We start from the raw sequence: 26,503 nt of genomic DNA on the forward strand, positions 1-26,503 counted from the left end.
GTTGGTTTTGGTTGGAGATGACAAAACATTTTGCTTTAAATATACATAATACTATCTATATTTATATCCATTTTATATGTATATTATTATATTGCATTTTTATGCGTGAAATGCTGCTGTAAAGGTAAAAGAAAAAAATTAGGCTTTGTTTTGGGAGTTGGGAATAGATTAATCTATTTTACATTGTTTCTTATCAGAAAATTTGTTTCAGTTGGAGAACAAATCAGTTTCTGAGCAACTTTTAGGAATGAATTAAGTTTGTTATTTGAAGCCAAAAATTTTTCCCTGAAAGGTGTTAGATAGATGATTGGCACAACTTCATTCTTAACAGGAAAGTATGATGTACAGGGGCAAGACACTACAGTACTGATTTGAGGTGGCGAGCATATATTTTAAATTAAAGAAATTTAAAAATAATTGTCACATTGCCGGGCTGCAATTTCTAATGTCACAATAAATAATTGCTTGTTTATCTTGAAATACTTCATTATAACCAAAAAAACCTGCGATAGGCCTATATTATATTGGAATGCCCAATATAATATAGGCCTAATATAGGCTCTCTTAAAATAGTAATATTTCATCTAACTGTGATATATATTTTTAAGAAAAAATTTTTTTCAGCAATTCAGGTTGTCATTTTGCATGTTATAAATAAATTACTACATCTTTATTTATTAAAATCAAAACTTTATGTATTTAAAGTTTTGACTTTGTTATATATTTATTTATTTATTTAAAGTATGGTGCATGTATGGTGATATAGCATACAACAAAAGTCTAGAAAAGAAGCTATATGAACAGCATTAAACAAGTTAAATAGTCACAGCTATATATTAGTTCATATATATAATAAGTTAAAATAAATTTTGTATTACTTGCAACTTTTTTCAAATATTTCTATAAATTCTTATTAAATTTGAAAAATGTGAATAATTTCTATGGTAACTCCAGAATTCCAGAAAAATTTTTTAATTACTTAAGAATTTGTATATGTTTATGAATTAAGTAGTAATCTTTAGAAAAAAAAAGATTGTCATTGTTATTTAACAATAAAAATAAAATTAAAAGTTTTATTTATTAATATAGTACTATCTGCATTAATCACTCATATTTGCAGTTGTATAAATTTGTGATAAACAAACAAACATTTTATAAATTTATAAAATGTTTACTTATATATTATAAATAAACATAAATTAAAATTTATTTATGTTTATTTATAATATACAGTATAAGTAAACATGTACATACTTAATTTTAATGGTATTATTTTTTTCCTTTCCTAACTGCCTGATTTTTCTACTTAAAATGTTTACAGATGTTGTCTAATATTTACAAATTTGATACAATTTTGTTAAATGTGTGTTAAAAATCAGCAAGAATTGGCAATTAATTCTGTAATTTATGTTTTTGATAGCCAACTCTTCTATTTCCTTACATATAAAGATTAACCACTATTAGACTATATATACTGATCATACTGTTGTGTTTATGTTAAAAATCTCGCCTGGAAAATCTTAAGTGATAAAGTTTGAGCTAAGATATACGTTCATAGCAGTCATTAGAAGTTAAAGGGAAACAAAATATGAAAAATTATTATTAAGTAATATAGAAATTGGTTGCTTGGCATATTGATAAAAAGTTTTATTGTTATTTAAAATTTTAAAAATAGGTTTCGGATAAAGTTATATGCTATAAGATGATCTTTACTTAATTTTACGAATTTTAAAATACGCCATGATTTTTTCAAATATTTTGCATTGAAAATTTCATCAAATCTAATACTATGCAACTAAACTGGATTTAACTAAAACAAACAAAAACAACGGACCAATACTAAAATTTATTTCACTATTTATACTAGAACTTATCAAAAAAATAGCTAAAAAAATTTAAATACATCAGAGGCGTAATTTAATTTTAAAAAAAGTTTGCCACAATAGACGTTGATATCGTATATGTTATTTTTTAAATTTCTAAAAGAAATAATTATGATACACTTTTGTTTACAATTGAAAAATTGTGTATAGATAAATATGCGTAAAATTGTTTCTATTAAACGATAATTAGTTTATTCGTAAAGCATGTAAAACATTAAACTTTTTCATCATCATTAACTTGAATATGCTTAACGATTAAACATTTGCTTATATTTATTATTATTATTATTATTAGAAAATTTACTCATAAAAATAAATGTTGTACAACTTATTTGGAAAATTTTTACTTAAATTATTTTGGAAAAAATTTCTATTTCAATTGCATTAGAAAAAATTTTAAATTAATAAATTAAATTATAAATTCTAAGATGATAAAATCAATTGATTTTAGTTTATATTTATATATATATTAACTTATATATAAATTGTTATTATTGTAAAACAAACGAATCGATTGAAGAGTTAAAAGTATATGTAGAATAAAATGTATGTAGTAATAGAAGAAAAATATATTATTTCTGTTTACTGTGACATCACAGATATAAACACGACATTTTCAATAGAAAACTGTTGAGATAAAACTATAAAGTAGAATAAAATTCTATCCGTAAACTGAAATTGCAACAGAATAATTATACAGATCACTGAACTTTCGCGTGTTAATCGTAAAAGTCGATTTAACAATTTTATTTTCTATATTAATTAAATTAAATTATTTCAATGTAAAGTCTTAAGATGTATGGTCGTTTGCCGTCGGGTTAATGTTTGATATAAATACAAAATTCGTAAAATATTTAACAGAGAATATAAAAGTTGTGATGAATTTTAAATTCTACGTTTATTTTTCTTGTTGAAATATTTATTATTTTCTACGAAAGAATTATCTTTTACAGAACTTCATAATTTTTAAGTAATAATGTAAAATTAGTCCGTCATAATGAACTCTCATTTCGGCCCAATTCGCGTAATTTCACAGAATTATCTGAATTTGTTAAATGTTCAGAATAATAATAATAGTTTATATTATTTTTTTCGAAAGGAACAATAATCAGATAAACATTTCTATATATTTTAAACTCGCATTATAGTTTAAGAAAATTTTTATTTTCTTGTTTTATGGCGATTTTATTAAAATAGGTTTTGACGTTATAATTTTTAAGTTTTAAAAGTATTTATAAAAAGTATAAGAAAACTGTTGATTTTAGTATATAATTCTATTTAATAAAAAGTTATCATACAACAAAGTAATCGATAGTAATTACATTTTTGAAATAAATCTTTTTACGATGATAAAAACGAAATAAAAAAAATTTTTAAATCGGGTTTGACAATAACATTGTCAATACCTGTCATAGGCTAACGTCACTATTAAATCGATAATACAAAACACTTAGGTAAAATAATACTTATTGTCAATTTCATAATTTATTATGATTTAGTAAGTAATGTAAATATATGTACTTACCGTTTTATTTGTTGTTTATCTTCGGTAAATAAATATTCAGACATAGAAGGAAATTTTTTCTGGTCAAGAAACATCACAAAATTCCATCGTCTCCTCCTCCTCTTCCTCTTTATTTTCCTCCTCCTCCTGTTCGTCTGTTCCACTTGCCCTCTCTTAGCATTACCTTCCACACGCCGCTCGTCCTCGGTTGAAGACTAGCTTTAGTTTATCGATCGACGATGGCATCGCAACCAGACAGACTTTTACCATCAAACAATAAAACAGGAAGAATTAAAAAAAAAAAGAAAAAAACTGAAGTGAGCAACACTCTTTCAAAAATCGTAATTGTTGATCTTTCTTAATGTTTTTTTTTTAATTCCGTTCTTTAATTATAATACTATTTATATCTTCGATTTTATCTGCTCCTGATTAGCTTTATACCGGTTATAACGGTGCAAGTATTTCTTAATGTTTATTTAAAACTAGTTTTGCAAACGTAAACCACGACGAATGACGTCTTTGGTCGCGTGCGCCAAAATTCCACTATCGGAAAATATATTTATAAAAATAATTATACGCACGTTCGAAACTTCGTCTTACTTTCATTTATATATTCTAAAATTTACAAGAATTATATCTAAATTTTCACGGCGTTTAATTTTATAAATAATCACTTGTAAAATATTTTAATAATTTTAGCGCGCTCGCTCGCTCGCTCGCCCGCATCTCGCTGTATCCTATGGCCTATTATATATCTAATTTTCTTCCGAAATTCATTTTCCTTTCAGCTTTAAAATAAAAAAAAATTATATTAGATTTACGAGCAGTTTAGTTGCCATTAGTCATGTACGTTATACGCTTTAGGTAGTAATTGTTTCAAACTATTTTGACATAATCCATAGCGTTATTTTTAATGTGGGTTGTCAATTATCGGAATTGCTGTTAGAGCTAAACTTAAAGAATTAATTGCGCGTGTTTTATCCAATATCGACATTTTATAACCGTAAGGAATTTATTTTATTATGAAATTCGAAATTTGATTAACGCCTGACAAATTCCATACAGCTTGAATTTTCGGATGAATAAACAACAAAATTAAATTGATCGTACGCTGTAATTAATAGTTCGTGAATAGTAATTAATATTAAATATTAATGTCATCGATTGAATTTAGTAATTATTGAAAAGTTAAAAAACTTTTGTTCTAATATAATATATTAAATGAAATAAGCTGTTATTTAATTTAAAAAATAATAATATTAATAATAGCATTAATTTCACTGCTGGTTATTTTAATATATTTAAATCTTATGCTAAATATTTAATTAAATTTTAAAAAATTCGATTTATTTACTTAAGTATTGATTTTCCAATCATATAATGTTGAGTTTTGTTAGTTTTAACTAATTAATCCTTACGGTGAAAAATGTTTAATATCCTTTACTAAATGTTATTGATTCATTGTAATGTTTGAAAAAATTTTTAAATTTAATAAAATAATCATTAAAAAAATTTTTTAAGGTGCTTTCTGTCCGTTATACTTAATTGGTTTTGATTCTTTTTTGGCATTTAAACTAATAATGTATTTCCAAGATACTCCAAAGAATTTCTTTTTTTAACATAGGTTTTTACATTTATTATGTCCGATTTATTCATAATAGAATATGTTATTTTATTTTGCAAGAATGAATCTAATTTATTCAAAATATACAGAATATTTTAGACACATGTTTCCAAATCAATTTCTCTGCGGTCTTGCGTCATCCTCAAGAAATAAAATCTGACAAGTTTTAAACCTTAGAAAATTTGTTTCTATTCTAATGCATGAAATATTTATAAGTACAGATAATTTAGTTTAGTTGTTTAATGTATAGAAAATGCGAAAAATGTCAGTATTACTTATTTGGAGATTGTCTTCCCTTAAGATTTAGTAATTTTAAATTCTATTTACTTCATGAAATATTTTGTAATTGTGATATTTAAGGATTACATTAAATCTGTAATTTTCTTTTGAGCAGATATTATTATAAAAATATACATGAATTAAACATCAAAATATCATAATCAATTAAAAAGTTTTTAAAAATAATTTTTAGAGGATATACAAGAGTTCAACAAAAATCAATAATAAGTAAAAGTAAAAGAAAGCTTTTATAAAAAGTTTTCTATTATAGGTTAAGAGAAGATTTATAAAATAGTTAATCAATCATTCCTTGTCATGACATAAAAAGAAAGTAAATGAAAACATTTCAAGAATATTTTTAAATTTTCTTTCTTTCTAATGCATGAAATCATGAAATTAAATATCATCAAATATCATGAAATTATAATTAAATAAAGATAACACTTATAAACACTTACAAATTTTATAATTTTCATATGTTTTATTTGCTCTTAAAATTTTCAAGTACAAAATTCAGTTTCTTTATGTAGACATACAATAATTAAATTAATTAAAATATTTTATTAATTTATTGGTTATTATAATAATAATGTTTTATATATTATAGATGTCTTCGATGCCAAATATGTCTTCTGATGTAAATCAACATTATGTAGAAACATCAAAAGTACATACCAAAGAGGTAATAATAAATTTTTAAAGAATAATGATTAAGTTAATAAAAGAAAACTTATTGTTATAGTCATGGTTTCACAAAATTGTATTACATATAACCAATATTAATAAAATTTTTTTTTTTTATTTTAAAATATTAATTGAAACAAATTTAAAATTAGTTGGAATTATTTTTGGATAGTAACATTAATGAGAACTAAATATAACATTAAATAATAATATGGAACAATGATAGATAAGAAGTTTATTATAATAAACCAGACATATTGATTGATGATGATCAAAAAACTTGCATATTATTATTTTTGCATATAAAATTGTGCAGGAATTGCATTTTACAAATGCATGACATACAAGAATTAGCAACTTACATATTATAAAATTAATTATATTTATTCATACATTTTCATTCATTGTGGGAAAAAACTAATAATAGAAAGAATTATTTTACATATACAGTCAACTCAGCATAAGTCTACACGTGGATAACTCGTCACTCGTCGGTTACGTAATAAATTTTTTGTAGTCCCGACTGACTTACATAGGCATTAATGTTATTAACCTTAAAAAACTCAATTTACTCGACATTGTTTAACTTGTCACCACTGGATAAATCAACACCTTTTCTGTTTCACGCTTTTTAGAATTCTGATAAGTCGACTCCCCCCCTGAAAAGTGAGTTCACACCACACAGCTTATTATACGGTGTAAACTCATTTTTTTCAGGAGGGGAGTCAACTTATCAGATGTCAAAAAAGTGTGAAACAGAAAAAGTATGTTGATTTATCCAGTGGTGACGAGTTAAACGATGTCGAGTAAACCGAGTTTTTTAACATTAATAACATTATTGCCTATGTAAGTTGGCCGGGACCACAAAAAATTGACTATGTAACGACGAGTGTCAAGTTATCCGGGTGTCGACTTATGCGAAGTCGACTGTATAAGCATCCCAACACCCAATATTTTAGTAATATGCCAAGCAGCTGTTGGATTAAATCAGGTTACTTTACTAAAGTAGCCTGATTTAATTCAGCAGTTATTTGGCATATGTGGCAAAATAACTAATAATTATTGAAAAATTCTGTAAAATTTTGTATCATATTCAAATACTTAAACATAAACTGTAAGTTTGTAATTTCTAATTTGACAGCTGATGTTGGACTAAATTAGGATCCATTTACACACAACAGTGACAAGTGATGGGTATTTACACACTATGCTGTCGGTGAGTGGTTGTGGACTTTTCTGAGGATGAATTGGCTATGATAAGCTATATGTTTGGATGAAGAAGAAAAAGAAATTCAATCAAGTGGGTACATCAGGCATAGACAAAAAAATATGAACAGAATGGAAGTTTCGTACTCTTTATAAAAAATTGAGATGATGAATCTATATTTTTTGAATATTTTCCAATGTCCCAACATTCATTTCATATTTCATCAAATAGAACAGGGTGTTGATGCACGATTTCAATTAAATGTTCGTCATCCATTGAAAACAAAATTTATCGTCACTGAAAATATCGTTCCTGTCAAATATACTTTCACAGTATGGTCACGCCACTGCCACTGCACAGCACTGTGATGGACGAGTCTAGACGGGGTGGTTTAAAACTAGGTCAACGATTTCCCACTGGTAAAAAATCACTGCACTGAGTGGACACTGCACAATCATAGCACTGTTGTGTTGTAAATAGACCCTTAGTCTGAAAATATTTCTTTTCCTAAAGGATAAATTTTTGGCTACTTTAAATTAGCAGTTTGTTTAAGTATTTTAACAATAATTGTTATCTGTTGTTAATTTTTGATTCATTATGCAATGTGTATGATGTTTTATGGTAAATTATTCTCTTTATTCCTCTTTTGAACTTTTGGAATCTGCATTCATGTGCAATTGAATTATTAAGTCAGAAAGTTCAATGCCATTTAAAAAAGAACTGAATAATTTAGTTTAGATAATATTTCATAAATTTTTAAATAAAATCACCTTTATCAATTATGAATTAATTTCTTTAGCTCTTCTCTAGATTTTCCAAAAACAAATTTAATTAATTCCTTAATGTTAGTTGATTACAAATCCTTTCTTTATGATATGAGTCAGTCTTTTTATTTCTCCAATATAACCTTCTTGTTAAATTGAAAAATTTGGCTAGCTGCTTTTATAGTTTTTCAGTAAAAATGTATTCATGATTTCAATTTGTTGGACATTGCATTTTTCAGCTACAAATACAAAAATTATTGCAAATGCAAAATTTGTGAACGTGGAAGTTATATTTATATTATATTTTGAAGTTTACTTACAATGATAAGTAATGATATATATTACAGAATCAATAGATATGCATGTTTATACATAGAAGAAATCAATCTGTGGGTTACAGTTATGTATAGGTTGGATATAGTGAAAAAAGTTAAAAATATTAATTCTGATATTATCTCTTTATTTATATGAAATATACAAGTATTAAAACTGCTTATAAATATCTACATTTCATTGGATGAAGCTGTAATTTCAAGATTTTTTAATGGAATATTTTTAAATTAAAGTATCCTTGTCATGTAGGCCTATAATGGTTGGCAGTGATAGCGATTTTGTCTTTAGCTTGGGCAGTTCGATTTTTCCGGAGAGGGTCAGCATAGTAGGATGTATCACATGGGGATTCGTCTGAGGCAGACCTGAATGTGAGTTACTGACCCTGTTCTGGATTGGACTGGATCTGGACTGGACGATCCTCTTAAAAGCAAAGAGACAAAGGTCGTCAGACAATTTTTCAAGTTGGAAAACAGCTAGAGTTTCCTTGGAAGGTATTGTGTGCATAATTACATCTAAATTCAGACAACAGCCATCCGATTGTTGAGACCAGCATTGAGTTGGCGGATTCTATGGACACTCTTGCCAAAGTGGCCCATCTCCAAGTAAAGGAAACTGTGCTCAAAGGAAGACTGTAAATTGACTTTTGGGCAAAGCCTTTTCTTTCTCCCCTTTTAGTTAGAACATATTCTAACTAAAAAGAGAGAAAGGAAAAATTGTTTGATCAGGAACGGATTGAGTGATCAACCCTTGTGTACGTCACTACTAATATTTGGCAACACTAACATTATGTGAATCAGTTATCTATCGTGGTGAATCTGGAAAATTTATAGTACAAATATTTTCTGTATTTTGGTTTAATAAAGCATTAAAATAGGTACCTAATTATTATTTTTTACCTACTTATTTATTTACCTATGTATTACATATTTTATTATAGAATTTATTATTAGTTTGTTTAATTGGGGCAGCCACTTAATTGGGCCAAAATGGATTAGTCCCAATGTGTCTCAATTAAGTTGAATCAACTGTATATGTATATAATATTTCTGTAAGCAATATTGAACTAAATACACTTACTTTCTTGGAGTAAAATTTAATTTTGATGTTGACCTTTGTGGGCTTCCTTTCTCAGACAACCTTTCAACTTATGAATATATTTTGATCTTAAAATATGTCTAAAATACTGTAATTGTTTTCTATCATTTGTTCTAATAAGACCCCAAGAAAGCAAATATATTTTACTTCATTGTTGGTTGTAATTTGAGTATATGTAATTATATATTGAATGTTAATTGTAATTTCATGATTCTTATTATTATTTCAACTAAATGTTATATATAACAAATCACAATTTATTCAGAAATGTCATTGTACATAGTAGAACAAAAACAAACCAAACCAAATTATAACATCTAAAAACTCTTACACCATACCATTTTAAAAACAAGTTCCTATTGTAGCTACACATTTCTACCATCATCTAAATGACTTGTCAAAACAGTCCTGGTAGCTATTTTTGTGATGGCTTTACAGCCATTTGTTGCTAAAGCTTTCACCTCTGCTGCTGATTGGAACCTGTAACCCTTCAACTCTCTTTTATTTTATGAACAAAGTAAAGACTGAAGGGTCAAGTTCAAAAGAGTAAAAAGATTTAAGAAGCATTGTTACGCTTTTATTTCTCAGATATTTATTAACTAAAAATGACCAATGGAAGCTGAATGTGAAAGCTTTGGCAATGAAAGTCTTAAATACATAAATAAAATGTCTTCTAGGGCTACTTTAATAAATGGTAAGGATACTGGCAGAAATGTATAGCTGCAGAAGGAACCTATCTTGAAAGTGGGATCATAACAGAATTTGTGTATTGTTTAAAAAAACCTGTACCAAAAATCAGTTTATTTTTGACTCTACTGTGTATAACTGTGTATACAGTCAAATTATGATTCTTTCTTATCTCTTCATATTAATTAAGTTAAAAAGCATTATGTTTAATATATGTTCTTATAAGAATTTTTTAAATTTTATTATGTTATCTATATATAAGAAATTTTGATTACATCTTTATAAAAGTCTGAATAATATTCAAAATAGTTTTTAGATAGAATTGCTGTCCCAATTTGTGAGTCTGAATTAAAATTAAATAATAAAGTTGAAGATTTGACAGAATACAACATATCTCCTTTACCGGAAGCATTGTTGCAAACAGTGAAGATTAGAAAAGGAAATAAACCACTAGGTAAAATTAATATTTATTAAATAATGCACTTATTCAATAACTATTTAATATATAATTAAAATAATAAGCTGTATATGATAAAATTTATTTACTTGAAGGCAAATACAAATATTTATTTATTTTTAGGTATAAATGTTGAAATTACATGCAGAGGTATTAATGGCATACTTGTTAAATCAATAATAAAAGGCAGCAGTATTCACAAAGATGGTCATATCAGAGCAGGTGATTATATCTTGGTTATCAATGGTAAAAGTGTGCGTAATATGAATGAACAGGAGGCATCATCAATACTTAAAGAAGCAGAAAATAATTCAGAAGTTACGTAAGTATTATAATATGTATAAATTAAACATATGCATAAGATATACATATTTTTAAAATCTGTAAATTGAAACATAGAATAATTGTTTAACATATAAAAAAAAAATGATCATATTACTCCTTCAGTATTATTTCTTTATAAATTATGAACTTTCTTTATAGATTACTTAGTAGTGGTGAAGTAGTTGCACAGACTTCTTCATTTACATAATTATTAAAATATAAAATTGCTAGTTTTATATATTAACATATGAATACTATGAAAAATGTCATATATTTAGAAAGTAATTACACAAACTGTCCAGACTTTTGACTTAATGCATTCCTAACAGCATGTACAAAACAAAACAATAACAGAATAATGTGTTGTAAAGTAAATTCTGTTCTCACAGAACTAAAAAGAAAATTATATATCAAATTTTATGCCTTTGTGTCCTTATCATATAGTTTCTTGTTTAGGTAGGAAACTTTTAGTATTTTACAGCAAATACATTATAATATATGAAACATTATTTAAAATGTTTAAAACCATACATTAAATAGAAAACATACAATAAAAATATGTCTCAAAAATTATTTTAAAGTTATCAAAAGAGCCAAAACTGGTTAAAATTACTTCTGTTTGATAGCTTAAAATGTTGGGTTTTAGCTGATCCCATACAAAAGTCCAAATTAAGTATAAGAAAGCACTTTAGGCATATCAAAGTATCATTTATGAAGGAGTGAGTTGACCAAGTCAAAGATTGTAATTGTTGAAATTGCTGATGTGTCGATATTGGCATAAGCTGAAACTAGACAGTAAGTAGACACACAGAAAATACCTTATGTACTTTTACAGCAACTTACTCTTAAATCAAACTAATGTTTTTGGTTTTATTAATAAGTCTTCATCAGGTTTTTTGAAACAAAATTCAATTTTGAACAATGTTTAAAATTCTGTTAATTTTAGAACAATTTTACATTTTCTTTAAAAAATATAAACGGGGTTATTGATTAAGTTACAAATAAAATAAAATATAAATTTAAAAATAATAATATACTTAAAAAATGTACAATTAAGAATAAAAGTAAATAAAATGAAAATTATTTGAAGTACTATGATGACATCATGTTTTGCACTGTGTTACAATTTTTACTATACTTTGCTATTTGATAACCTCTTTAGAAACAATCTCCACGCATAAGGTAGCTACTTTTAGCAATCTCTACTTTTAATGTAGATTTAAATATGTCCAATATTTTCACTATTCTTAGTTTGCGTCTGTCATATACTGGTTTTATAAGTTGGGTCCTGCTGAAATCTGCTGACATCTTTACTAATAAACCAAAAACATTAGTTTGATTAAAGAATAATTTGCTGGAAAACTACATTACATAAGGTATTTTGTGTGTCTCTAGTTATTGCTGACGTGGCTAGTGAATTTAATAATGATTACTAGTAATAACTGAAAACTGCAAGAGTAGATATTCAGACACTTGAGATACCTTAAAAACAACAAAACTAATTTAATTACTAACATTTTCAATCTTTTTCCCATGTTCTAGAATATAAATGCTCTATTTTTTATTTTATTGTGTTTTATTAGAATTTGATACATGTTAGATGTCAAGACCAACAACTGCCGAATTATCGGGCTAGCAAATGGCTATAGTAATATTAATAATTTAAGTTAATTTGGTACTAGAGTTAGGCGTTAGGCGCCATCTCTTGCTAAATTTAATAATTAGAATTTTAATTAAATAATTTAAATTAAATTGCTAGCCCGATAATTCGGCAGTTGTTGGTCTTTATATATAACGGGTTAGTTGTTGTTTATTTATATATTAGATGTCATTTTGTAATATCAAATTTTTATAATCATTAACAAATTTATTAGTTAAATTACAATCACTTGCAAACAAATACAATACGGTCTTGCTTTACACAGGGGTTGCAAGTCAGCATATACAGTGAAAAACAAAAATCCATGTACCATAAATTTGTGCTCTATTCCACCTTGTTCCAGATGATTGCCTAGACACTTATGTAACCATTTAAAATTAACAGAAAAATTATACTACTCTTCTGTTATGGTTTCAGTTTTATTATGCAATGCCAAAAGTTTTAATTTTATTTTACACAATTTGCCTACTGGATACATAACTTTCTCTTTCTTTCTGTCTACATTAGATCCTATTTTCATTTTGTTTTGATAATGTTTTTTCAAAGATGGGTTTTAGAAAATTGCTTCTAATTATTATAACTTTACTTTTGCTTCACAATGAATTCCATAATAAAAACAGTCAGCATGTGTGTGCATTAATAATCAGAATCATCTCTGTTCATACAAGAGTTAACTGAACCATTTTCCACCCATGAAAACATGAACACCCATGAATCAAAATATCTTAATCTCACATAAAACAAGATTTTACTACATTATTAACTTTGTACATGTCATATATCTTATACATATTAATTACATAGTTTTAGTCACTCATTATTTACTTACTAATAATTTATGAAACATTTGATTAGAAGCAATATTCTATTGGAAAAACAAAATTGTATAATTTAACTATACCTAACTTACCCAAAGAAACATTGCATAATGTTAAGAGTGATTAACACAACTGCAGGCAAGAATTAATGAAAAACAAATTAAGGACTTAAAAATTAGAATATATTAAAATATGAATACACAGAGACTTAACACCTTAATGGTTTTTAGCAAAACAAAGAAGAAAAAAGAGAAAAAGACAAACACAAATTACAAACTTAAAATGTTCTTCTGTTAACACTCTGTAGTGCTATGCGACTATTTGTAAATAATTTTTATCTTGTTTTGTGATTTTATATGTATTTGTGTTCCATTATCCATGTCAGTTTTTGTTTATATCATGCGTATGTTTTGTTTTGTCACATTTCACCATATATCGGGTCATGCGGTTACACATTGCCGATTAGCTAACTTTATATCACGTGACTGGAAAAATCCCTGGATGGGGGAATTATAAAAGATGAACATATGACCTGAGAAGACATCTTTTTCTCTTGCGCTTTCGGATGTTCGGATGAACTTTAAGGGAATCTGAGTTATCATCAGGTGAAGAATTGAACTAGTCAGTTTGCTCTTCGTAAAAGTAATCCAAATCCATCAAAGACTAATCACTGAGTATCAATGGTAAGACTGAGATAGTTAGAAGATATGCATGAATGGGACTCAATTGAAACTGTTATTTTAATACGATCGGGTTTTGTTTAAGAGCACGTGGTGGCTGTATACAACATTCTAAGAAAGAAAAGATCAATAACTAGAAACGTCCCGTTCTGCCCAGGAGAACTGAGATACATGTGTCATTTGATCCTGTAAATATTGTAGATTTCTATGCTCATTTTCTTGTGTTATATTCGTTTGATTCTCGGAGGAAACTTAAAATTTGTTAATCGATTAAGCGTGGTGTCTAATCCTTGTACTTCATAGTGTTGAGTTAACTGATCCCTGAGGTGTATATAAATAAATGTGTTGCCAATTTTTTAATGATTATCTTGTGAAGTCCTCATTTTTCTACCTCTCATATAGATGTAATATACCTTGGTATATATGTGTCTCAACAACTCCCTCTCAACTTAACAATTTTAAATACAGTTTAGTGAGCAGTGTGTTTCAATGTAGTACAATTCAAAACTGATGTGATTTCAAATCGAGCATGGTTTACTGAATTAATCTCTGTTTAGTTCCTTTGTCAAAATATTTGCCTTTTGCTCTTTCAACAATAAGTACTTCACATCAATTGCATTTTTGTTGTATAAAACTCTAACAAAATTATACTTTACACATATATACTTTAAATGGTAATGTTCTCACTTTTTCAATAAAATGAATACATGACTAGGGATGTCCCAATACCACAGAAATATTGATATCATATTGTAAGCAGAGTTTAAAATGTGCTACTCATTAGCACACCACCCCATTCACTCCACATCTGTGATCGTCAAGAATTCAGAGAACTGAGGGGTCATGAAGGGGAAGGAATAGCTTGGTCAGGGGATAGAGGAGAGAAAGGTTCCCACTTTCACACTGGACATATGTGAAACAGATGTAAAATGTATCAATCTGAAAGTATCAATACTGCCCAGTATCAGAATAAAGTATTGAATCTGGAAATCTTGCTGGCTATCACTGTTCAGTCTGTTGTATCACTTTCCAGTTGTTTTTACTGCTGAAAAAAATACTATACTCATTACAATGAAGGATGAATGGGACCCAGAGTAACAATTAATATTTTTTACTTATTCCAAGGAATTGTATTCTTGCTACGTAGATCAGAAGTCAGTGTGTCAGTCAGTACTTCAATTTACACTCATATGAGGTTTTATGTACACAAAAGAAACCCCATATTTACAGTCCTGCTAATGGACTCTGTGGATATTAGTGTATATGGGATGGGGGTGGATAAGAAATCGTTGGTGAAGAGGTAAAACAGTGTCTTTACATTAAAAGTTGTTTATTGTGCTTAAATTTTGCAAATGTCAGTGCAAATGAGTATATACAAATTGTAGCTTATTTTAAATATCACCAATTGTCCAAATTGAATAACAAACAAAAGTACTGCATAATGTTTAACTAAATGTTTATTTATAAATAGTAATCAGATTTCTAAGCATATACAGATTTTGGAAATGAAATTTTACATAATACATTTATTGGTTTATGGTCATTAATATTTTTTATGTAAGTTTAACTTAACCAAAAATAATGTAAAATTCCATTTCAATTACTGATTTGGCTGCAAAATCCAGTTTTGGTCAGTCTGACACTGTCTGTGAAAAATGTAACAATACCAGATCTGATAACTGAGGAAAAGTATTGATACCAGTATCGTTGTCAGACCATAAGTACTTGGTATCAATGGAAAGTATTGATGCAGTATTGTATCAGCAGTATCAGGACATCTCTATACATGACTGTCTTCAAAAATGTTGATGGGCTTATTACTTGTAATCCCAAGATCCTTGAACATATTTCTAAGCCAAATAAGTTATACTGAAGCACTGGCTAATGCAACATACTCTTCTTCTATTGAGGATATGTAACAACTGTTGATTGTTTATATGTAACCCAGCAGACCACTGAACCAGATACTTCAAACAGTAACCAGTTATTGATTTTCAATCATTATCTCCAGCCCAGTCTAGCCAACAAATATTAGAGAGGCAGTCTTTCAAAATGTTAAACAAAAATCTGTAGTGTTCTTATTATAGTATTGGCAAATTTATTTTAAGCTGGTTCAGTGGGCTTCAGTAGCATTGCTTTGTAAATGACTAATACTTTGCAAAAGCACTAAGATTTAGTCTAGTGTTAAGCATTACATATATTAAACAGTCAATGAGTTTTTAATATGATTTTGCTTCTATGATACAGTTTGCAGAATTGGTATCTGTGTAAACCAGTTTTCTACAACTGGAAGAATTTAATATTAAACACTCCAAACTATACCTTAAATTTTGTTCTCTACTGGATCAAGATGTAGTTTGGAATTGTATCTGTATTTACAAAGAAGCCTTCCAACATCAAAGGTTTTTTGTGAAGATGGAATCCAGCTTCATTTTGTTCTTTATCATTTATTTTCTTTTAGTTATGTTTATTTTGAGGATGTTGTTTGGTTAAAGTGATTACTGTATATGCCAAACTGAAAATAAAAGTTTTACAAAATCATTTTACAATGGTTTTCTAGAACTTTTGTTATCACTCCAACTGTATGGAGGTTACTATTACATGGTAACAAAAAGCCATTTTGAGGGAAACCAGAATGTGATAAAAAAAAAACACAGACCATTTGGACACAGACATTGAACTCTATTCCATAACATTCTTTATGAAGTCTTCATAAAGAATGTAATGGAATAGCTTGACATTTAGAGCATACTGTTAGTAATGCTTTAATCCAGTATTTTGTTTGGCTTACATACAAGTTCTAAATCAACCACAAATCTTCATAAATATAACCTCTAGATTTTCATGGAAAAAAAAATTCTTAATATCCATTTGACATTCATATAAATCTTCATTGTTGATAATTGTAAGAGTCCTATAATTATTTTTTCAACTAGTGTGTACAAAGTATTCCACTTAAACATTTATCCAGAGGCAAAAGAGATCTTTCCAGCATTGGTTAGATTAGCTTAAGTTAGACTGCAACAAAGTGGATGTTATATTGCAAAAACATGCATCCATACAAGTTCTGTCTGCAATCAGCACAACATCCAGAGGATGCCATACAGCAATTTGAGTGGTGCAACATGATAAATTTACCACAGTTCCTTCATCTCATTTTATGAACTATCGAGAGACTGTTTTCCCAGAATGGAGTGTATAACTGTTACATTGTGCACCACTGGACAGTGTGTACTTCATGATGCATGTCACATACATGACATAAGTATATTTTATCCCAAGCCTGGCATAGTTTAGTATGATTGACTTTCAGCATTTAAAAGAATCACTGATCTAATTTACATTTCTGTTCTTCTATAAAAGCTTAATAATCTATCCTAATAAAATTATGTTGCAAAACATAGTTATATTTATTTATTGCACATTATTTAACATTTTATATTATCTTCTTTTTACCAATAAGTATCTCCTTTTTATCGATAAGTATCTCCTTTTTACCAAAAAGAGTATTTACCAATACAGTAAAATATAAATTAAATGACACCATTTATTGTTCATCAGAACAAAAAAGAATTATATTTCTTTCTGTTACACTCTTTGTGTTGACCTTCAACACAAAGTGCCTTTTGTATGCATGTTATCTTATAGAGCAGTGTTTCTCAATGGGGAAAATATTGTCCCTCATGTGGGTGATTTTCCACATTGGGGGTGATTACTAACAATTTATATTTTGGGAGGCAAAAAATAATTTTTGGGCAATATAGTAAAACATTATATTAAGAATAATTAGATATTTTATTTGTTATATCATACAATAATTAAACAAATAACATTAAACTAGTCACTAGTCTATTCAATGCAATACAAATTTGAGGGCCAAAGCTAATGCCCAACAAAATTTTTTTCGAAGTGAAGGGGCAATACTACATAACGGTTTTATTGAAGGGGCGACAATTCATTAGAGGTTGAGAAACACTATTATAGATCATTACTAGCTCCCATAGCAAAAGTTTCTCTGTGAAAAATATGGATTTAATATGCCTGTTAAAATTACTAAAGCAAAATGATCCAAATGATATACAGGTATACCTTGCCTTACATCGGTAATTGGTTCCAGGAGAGGCGACGTAAGTCGAAATTACTTGTATACTTACGATGTAAGTCTAAACTACGGTGGAAAACGCCAATAATGAGCACTTAAAGACCGCCAAATAAGACAACAACACAGAAACACAGATGGTTTGTTCTCTAGGATTTGATGATGATTATATTAACATTTACTGTAATGTACATATTTTAATATGATTTTATGTTCTTTTAACGCTTTTCTAGTGATATTACAACTTCAATATTTGTGGCAGACGGATGTAAAGTCGAATAAAATGACTTAAACTTGATTTTTATTTTTCCATATACTTTTTTGACAAACGACGTATAATCGAGAACAACGTAACTCGAAAAGACGTATACCTGTATAACTGTCAGGTTTTAGAAAGTTGATTTCTATTAAAATTACTCTGCAATTGACAAAAAATGATAGTGATCAGCTTGTTGATCACACCTGTTTTATTTTAAATGTCTAGTGTGGTATTTGGGATGAGCAGCTTCATAGTGCAGTATTCATTGGTGCCACCCTGAATATTGACTGATATCTGAACACGACAGTGGATGAATGACTATGGCACACAACTATGGCAGATTTGGTACCAGCACAATGATGTATCATCTCATTACCAGACATATGTGCATCAATGGCTTGCAGAGCAGTTTGTAACTGATAGGACAACATGGTCCTGTTCCATGGCCATCACATTTTCCAGATTTGATCCATCTGGATATTTTTTATGAGGTCATTTAAAAGCATCAATGTATATATGATATGTATTCAGCAGCAATGTATGATGTTGGCAAAATGGAGAGAGACATACAAGAGGCCTGTGGAACACCCAGGAATGCTATTCTCAACTGTTTACCTCTTTGTGTTAGAAATGAAGCAGTTGTCTTGAACATGTTCTCTAACTAAATAAGTCTCACTTTTTTGTATCAATTTCTGTAATGTTATCTTTAACCTTTACAGTCAGAGATTATTTGTATGTTATGCTAAATGATCTTAAATTGATTCCCTTCAATTATTTTAGTACTGGAACAAGCATGCACCATATGCACAAATTCATGCAATGCTGTAAATATCTCTCTCGTCCCTGGATAGATATTTAAGTAAACTCTATGTATACTTCATCATAGTCAAAACCTTTTCATTGAGAGTATCTTCTTCTAATAAGTGTTGTTTTGTTTCAGTCAATATCTCCTGATTCATTTCTTTTAATGTTAAACACTCATTTAGTGTCAATGACTCTTTTTAAGAGTATATCTTGTTAAGGCCTAAGTACTGTTTTTTTCCACTGAATCCAGTTTTTCATAAATAGCATTATGAGGAAATGGTGGTTTAATAAACATTAAAGTTCATTAAACTTTTATTTTCTGTAACATTGACTGTGAGGTTGCCGAATTCGTGATTTCCAAATGTCAGGACTTATCGTATGTGGGGTGAAGGAAAGTGAGGCAAATAGCTGCAGTGACAAACAAACGCGTTTATTTACACTAAGTCTTACAATCTAGTGTGTCTTGCGTGTCTTGTCTTCTGGTGGCTCTTGATGGCTCGGTTGTTGGCCCCGGGGCAGACAGTTGATGCTCGACCATGGGAGGTTGTGACGAATGGTGAAAGCCCGAAGTTCAATCGGATGGTGTCCACTTGTAGAGGCAGGGAAAAGTCTGGACAGTTGATTATAGTTGTTAGCTGGGGAAAGTCTGAACAGTGGTTGACACGGACAGAAGCTGGGAGAACTCTTCACAAGGGAAGGCAGAGAAAAGTCTGCCTTGCCCTTGAGATCCAGGTTTTTATAAGATCTTTCTCCCCTGGATCTCCAGCTCCTGATTGGTCGGTTTCCTGTCTCTAGGCAGACGACCGACCATTTCGAGCTATCAAAGGTTTAAATTCGACACTGTGTTTTATTCCGATCAGGGGAATTTAATCGCAACTTGAAACCTCTGCTCGTATTCAATTGTTTCGAATTCTTATAAGTCTGATACATAATATCAGCGCTGCATCTCCTTTTAAGGTTAAAAAAAGAACATTTTTCTCTCGATTAATAGCTTTAATATTTCCCGATTTAAAGTATCCTTCCAATTTCTACGAGCATCAGAATCAAAAGCTTGTTCCCCTGATTTGACATTTTTTATGATATCAAAAACACATGAGCTCGAGTCTCGCTCGGGCTTCACAGGGCTCCGGCGCTTTTGAAAATGTTGCTACAAAATGGAATGCAACATTTTTCCATAGGTACGACCGCGCGGAAAAAACATTTTTCTTTAAATCGGTTATTACACACCTTGCGATACGCGACAAGGAGACGAAGTTTACTTTGCGCGCGCGCGAGATTGGTTTCGCGTTACAATCATGAATATCAGGTGTTTCCGGTCGCACCCAGAATAACGTTCTTCAGTGCTTGGGATACATATAAAGTTTATGATACTTAACAGTTTTTCAAGGTATAATCACACGGATAACAAAAACAGGGTAGGTACAATAATTAATATGACAGAGTAACGTCGTATTTATGTCTTAACAATCGCGTTTATCGAAATAAAATGTCAATAACATAAATTCTGTTTTTGACAAATGATTTTTCTAAAATAGGTGACATAATAGCATCTTACTGTATTTGGCTTTATTAAATTTTTCAATAGTAATAATAAGTATATCTTAAGAATATATTTTCTTAAAACAAAGCATATATTGTATATACATATACGTAGTATATATTTATTTGGTGGATTATCTTAAATGTTTTTTTTTCTATAGAAACAGTGTATACAATAGGAGGGTTTTTTTTCTCTCCCTATTTTTTTTTCTTTTGTTTTTCTTTCCTTTCTACTGGGAGTCTAAGATCGGTTGTCCATGCCCTCTTCCTCTTCCTCCAACGTTAGTGGTATTTAAAGCGGAAGCTCTTCGTCCTTTTCCTCTTCCTCTAAAATTGGAAGTATTTGAAACGGACGCTCCTCTTACTGATCTACCTCCTTGTGGATTGATGTCGTTGGAATTACATCGCTCTAGTGTTCTTCCTCTTCCTCCTACATCAGTAGATCCTATCGCACCCGCTCGCTCCAGGCAAGCCAGGTAAAATGCCGCTCTCCGACCTTGACCTTGGGATTCGGATAATGGAGATTTCTGTGTAATTTCTTCGGTTAGATCCGTCGAAGTTTTTCTTTCTTTTGTGCTCTTTTCTTCCTGTATCGTAGCGCCCCTCTCGTCCGCTTTAACCTGGACGAGTGAGTTTACCCTATCCAAATCCCTTTGAAGTTCCTCAGTTAACACGACTCCCTCCGGTAGGACGAGAATTTCAGCTCTCGGAGAGTTCAATTTTCTGCGGGTTCTTTCGATCGCATATCGGACCGTTTCTGTATCCACTTCTCTTTTCACCGATTCATGGGATGTCGAAGTAGAAACAAACGGCTCCCACTCATCATCCCAATTATCGGGGCCGTCTCCTTCTCCGATTGAACTATGGATCTGGATTGGTCCCGTCGCCATTCGGTCTGGGTAAAATACAGAAAGAGACAGTCAAAATAAACTTGAGGGAATCATGATTACCGATATATACATATACATTTCAAGGACTATGACCATAATCATTTTCTCATAGGAAACCTTTTTCCTCCCTTTTGTTTTTGTTTTATAGTGGACCGATCTGTATCATTAAATATCTTCTTCCTCCTGATTCACAGTCAAACTGTTCCTTTCCGTCTGTGTTGGGCGTATAAATACTGCCATCGACAAGATGCGATTCACTAAAAGCTGTTTAACTGTGGGTGCGCGGATAGTCATACAATCCCCGTTTTTTGTGATTTGGTTTATGTCTCCTGCGACGTCTCTGGGAATAGACTCCCAAATCGATGTCTTTCCTCTTCCATTCACCTCTATCCGTCCTTTGAAATGAGTTGCTTCATCCCGGTGCCCTACCAATCGGACGAGGAGATGAAGTAGGTAAAAATCACCCTCTGTTTCGGTTTTGATGATTTGGATTATAAAATGATGTCGGTAGCAGGTCGTTCTGGTAGTCCAAGCCAAACGTTGAGGCAAGTCCAGACCGAGTAATGCCATGTAAACGGTATGATTGTTCAAATGAATCACTCGGGGGTGCTTGTCTACTACGTGAGGGATAACCTGGTGATGGGTTCCCTCCCAATGGCAGCCTGAGCTGAGCGACGGACAGGCGCAAGTTCGAAAAGCGCACCGTCTCTCATGCTTTCGTCTATCCCTGAGAGCCAAAATCTCTTGACAACCATTGTCTCTAAATTTACAAGGGAGCGCCAGCATCTCCGCCACCTGATCCAGTAGGAAATTCCTGTTGTCCCTCATCCATCCCCTGCAGGTGGGGCATCTTTGAACCCGTGTCCTGCATTCTGCACATACAACGTGTCCCGTGGAGCATTGATAGACCGGAGGTCTAATGTATTCATAACAAACCGGGCATTGGAAGAGGGTCATCAACGCCGGATCTGTTGACGAAGATGGAGGAATAGCCTGAGTGACTCCAGACACCTCCCGACATTCGGTTGATTCCTGTCCCTCCATTCTTTTATTTATTTATTTTTCTAAAAAAAACAGAAAAGAAAGGGAATAAGTTATTAATATAATATTCTGGATAGTGTAAAGTTTGAGGAGATTAAGTCCCTTATTTTGCTGGGTGACACAGATATCTCTCAGCTTCTTGATTATAATCGTCTCGTTTGTATCGGCAAAGTTTCTATTCCGGGGAGGGGTATCATATTTCCCTCTCGTACGGCCGGAACGAAGATCTTTTCCACTGATGTGTTGTTTACCTGTAATTGATCGGTTCTGCTCGGAATCAAAGTCAATTCTACCAACTCAGTTGGCGTTGCTTCTTGACGTTCTCTCGGTCTGGAAAAAGTGGTCGCTTTTCTCTCTTTCCATCTCTTTATTCGGCGTATGCGATTTCGACAACGCCAAACGGTTACGAGACCTATAATAACTGCTATTATAGTAACGATAACGACTATATTCCAATTTAATAACGGATGATTGTAAGCCTCCAACGAATTTTGAAAGACATCGGTTTTCACTGTCGCGATATCCCTAGAAATATCGCGTAATGCACGTCCAGCGATCTCTAAAGACCAGTCATCCTTTCGTTCTCGGAGAAAACTCGGGGACGAGTTTCCGTGGATGTACTCTTGGAGAATTTTGGTTTCCGTAGTATTAAGTATATCGGATATTGCTGGTATGACGTAATGACTGCGAGCTGCGAGTGTGAAGGTTGCTCTCGATTGAAAGTGTGATGTCAGACGAACTCCCGGCACATGTCCAGTACATGTCATTGGTAATTTAAAAATGCCGGTATTATTTAATTTTATCATTTTAATTTCGGGTTTTGGTAAGTTGCTTAACTGACGACATTCGACCACCAAATTCAGTGGGGGAAGGAGTCGAATAGATCCAAGTTCCTTCCTCATCTATTCGGCGGAACATCGGTTTTGGATAACTTGTAACCCTCCGTTTGCACATTCTATTAACCGATGGTTCGTCGGCCATAAATAATGCATATTCACACGAATGATAAGGTAATTTCCATACTGCTACTTCCGGTGCGCATACGGTTACTACACTCGCTCTGCACTTCTGAAGGTCGTGGGCCTCCAATAACATATATAACTGCCGATCTCGCGACAGAGCAATGTATGGATATTCAACTTGATAAAAAGCGAATACTTTCGTGTGCGAAAAATAAGCGGGGAATTTTATTATTTCAAAGAGGTCGAAATACCCTTCCGGAGTGATTAACGGAAACTTAGCGAAAATCCGAAGTATACCGGGAAGCGCGACTGCCGTCGTCGTGATCCATTGGTAGTACTTAAATACGTTATCTTCTGATACTGGTTCTATTAAGGACACTCCACTAGGTAAGTATCCGTTTATTTCTGCTAGCATCTTCAATAACTGGGATTTTGATAAGAAATAAGAGCTAAGTCGGTTGCGCTCCAACATTTCAATTGCTTGTCGTAGGTCGGTGATACTTGATCGGAATTCGGCGATAGCGCTCTCGGCGTATCGTAAGACAGTACTTATGAAAAATGTGTAGCTAAAAGTTTGTAGGACTTTATCCAAATATTCTTGTCTACGTAATAACATGTCGATGTACTTCCGGTTGTCCTTGACGGCTCGAAGTGTTTGGTTTAATACCGTCGTTTGGGCTTCTAAGATGTGTATTATTCGTTGATTGTTTTTGTTCAGTTTGTCAATCTCGTTATTAGTGGCTTCGATCTCATCTGAGGTTGCTGTCCCGAACAAAAATTTTAATATTTTTCCTCCCACATTTATAAGGCCTCGTTTGGTTCTTGTAGTTTTACCAGTCGTAACCGTGGACTTTAATTCTTTATACTCTAATTCATAGTCAGCTAATTCTTGTTTTATCGTAGCCAGTTCGGTATCTGCCAGTGACCATAAAGATCCCATAGGATCGTCCTTGTTTTGCTTAGCTCTTTTAATAACAGGAACTAATGAACTTAGGTGATAGCGTAGATCGTTGAGATATCTATCATAGTCGTTAAATGAAATTTCTATTGCTATTGTCCATTGACTTGTAGTCATCAAGAAATTTCCTTGCGGTAGGAAGATAATCCCTTTTGTCAGTGCCGGTGCAATCGTATATGCCTTGTAATTAAAGGTCATAATTATCATATAAAAGTAAAGTAGTACGAGGTTTCCCATTGTGATCTACAAAAGAGTTCACATTAATATAATTTTCGATTTCCGATAATCTAATATTTAACTAATACGCGAATTCTATACCATTCGTCTCTCTCTCTCTCTCTTTTTTTTTGTGATGGTGTCCTTTCTGTTGTAAAAGAGGGAAAGGTCACCATTTACAAGCTCCAAAGAGACCGATGGGCACAGGTGGTTGCTCTTGCTCGGGGTCTTGGCCCTGAACTGAAGAACCTTGATCTACTTCCGCCCTTGAATTTGTTTCCGTGTCCAGTGACCTGGACCACGTAGGCGTTGGAAGGACCCAAGGGTATTCTTCCACGGGACCCTGACTCCTAAGAGCATACCTAGACGAGGTTTGCGATTGATTGGTTACTTGTGGAATTCCAATTTCCTCTTCCGGATCATCTACTTGACCAGAAGGAATAGAAGTCAGTATAATTTCATCCCAGGGGTCTAAAAGTTCTGTCAATTGTTCTACGTGAGTTGCTTGGTTATTTAGATCTCTTCCTTCGGGAACGTCACTTCCCAAAGTAGAGGTTCCAAATTCCATCCGTGCGATTGCGTGTTTTAATCTATTAGAGTGTACATGTAATTGTTTTCCTGAATGTATATGTTGCACCTTAAAATCTACTGGGCTGGTTTCGGCTATAATGCGATATGGACCAGACCATCTTGGCGCTAATTTTCGTTTTAGGCCTGGCGTAACAGTGGTCGCGTTAACAAATACCCTATCGCCTATGGAAAAAGCATATGGTTTATTTTTGCGTTGATGATACGTTTTTCTGTCATTAGCAGCTTTTTCCGAGTATTCTTGGGCTAATCTGTGAGCTGATGAGAGTCGTAACCGTAATTCACTTACGTAATTTTCATCGGCATCGTATCTGATTGTATTCGGTTCGGTAGCTATATCAAAAGGATAAACAGGATCTCTCCCATATAATAGAAAAAACGGAGTTTCGTTAGTACTGGCGTGTACCGTTGTGTTGTAGGCAAAAAGTGCGTAAGGGACCATAATGTCCCAATTTCTTTGATCCCTATCGACATAACATGTCAAGATATCAGTTAGTGTTTTATTGAGCCTTTCAACAACTCCGTTACATTCAGGGTGATAAGCCGTAGTGAGAAGTCTTTCTATGCGCAATAATTTACATACTTCGGTCATCATTTTTGAAGTAAAGTTTGTACCTCGGTCCGTAAGTAGTTGTTTAGGAACCGAGTGCCGTAAGATAATTTGTGTAACAAAAGCCTTTGCAACTGTTTTAGTAGTTACATCAGGTATTGGGATGGCTTCAGCCCATCTAGAAAAGTGGTCTATGAAGACTAATAAATATTTATTTCCATTTTGCGTTGTTGGTAATGGGCCCTGTATATCCATGGCTGTTCGTTCGAATAATTTTGATACCTTAGGAAATATCTGTAATGGCGCTTGATGTCCAGGAAGTGGACGTCGTCTAACAGCACATTCCTGACAACTGTCGCAGTAATGGGCTATGTCTTTGTTCATGTCAGGCCAATAAAATTGCATGCGTAATTTTTTCTTCATTTTCTTTGCGCCCAAATGTCCCGAACTTGGAATGTCATGAAATAATTTAAGGATATAATCTACCATTATTTTAGGGATTACTAATCTATCCCAAATCTCATTTCGTTCAGGGATTAATTTCCTGTGATAAAGTGTCTGATCTGCATCTAAATAATAATTTGTGTTAGAGTTTGTA

General features: G+C 31.4%; 1 protein-coding gene across 3 annotated transcripts in view; it reads left to right on the forward strand.

Moving 5' to 3' along the window:
• The window catches only part of LOC136982787 (multiple PDZ domain protein-like), a 242,190-nt gene that overhangs the window by 99,537 nt on the left and 116,150 nt on the right, over positions 1-26,503 (forward strand). For all 3 annotated transcript variants that reach the window (XM_067279293.1, XM_067279294.1, XM_067279295.1), the window contains exons 8-10: positions 5,898-5,972; positions 10,370-10,514; positions 10,641-10,839. In XM_067279293.1, the coding sequence (XP_067135394.1) occupies positions 5,898-5,972; positions 10,370-10,514; positions 10,641-10,839 (419 nt within the window). The remainder of the gene's footprint in view (positions 1-5,897; positions 5,973-10,369; positions 10,515-10,640; positions 10,840-26,503) is intronic.

The sequence above is a fragment of the Centruroides vittatus genome, unplaced genomic scaffold (genome assembly GCF_030686945.1).
Source record: "Centruroides vittatus isolate TY-2023 unplaced genomic scaffold, ASM3068694v2 contig_863, whole genome shotgun sequence".
NCBI lineage: Eukaryota > Metazoa > Arthropoda > Arachnida > Scorpiones > Buthidae > Centruroides > Centruroides vittatus.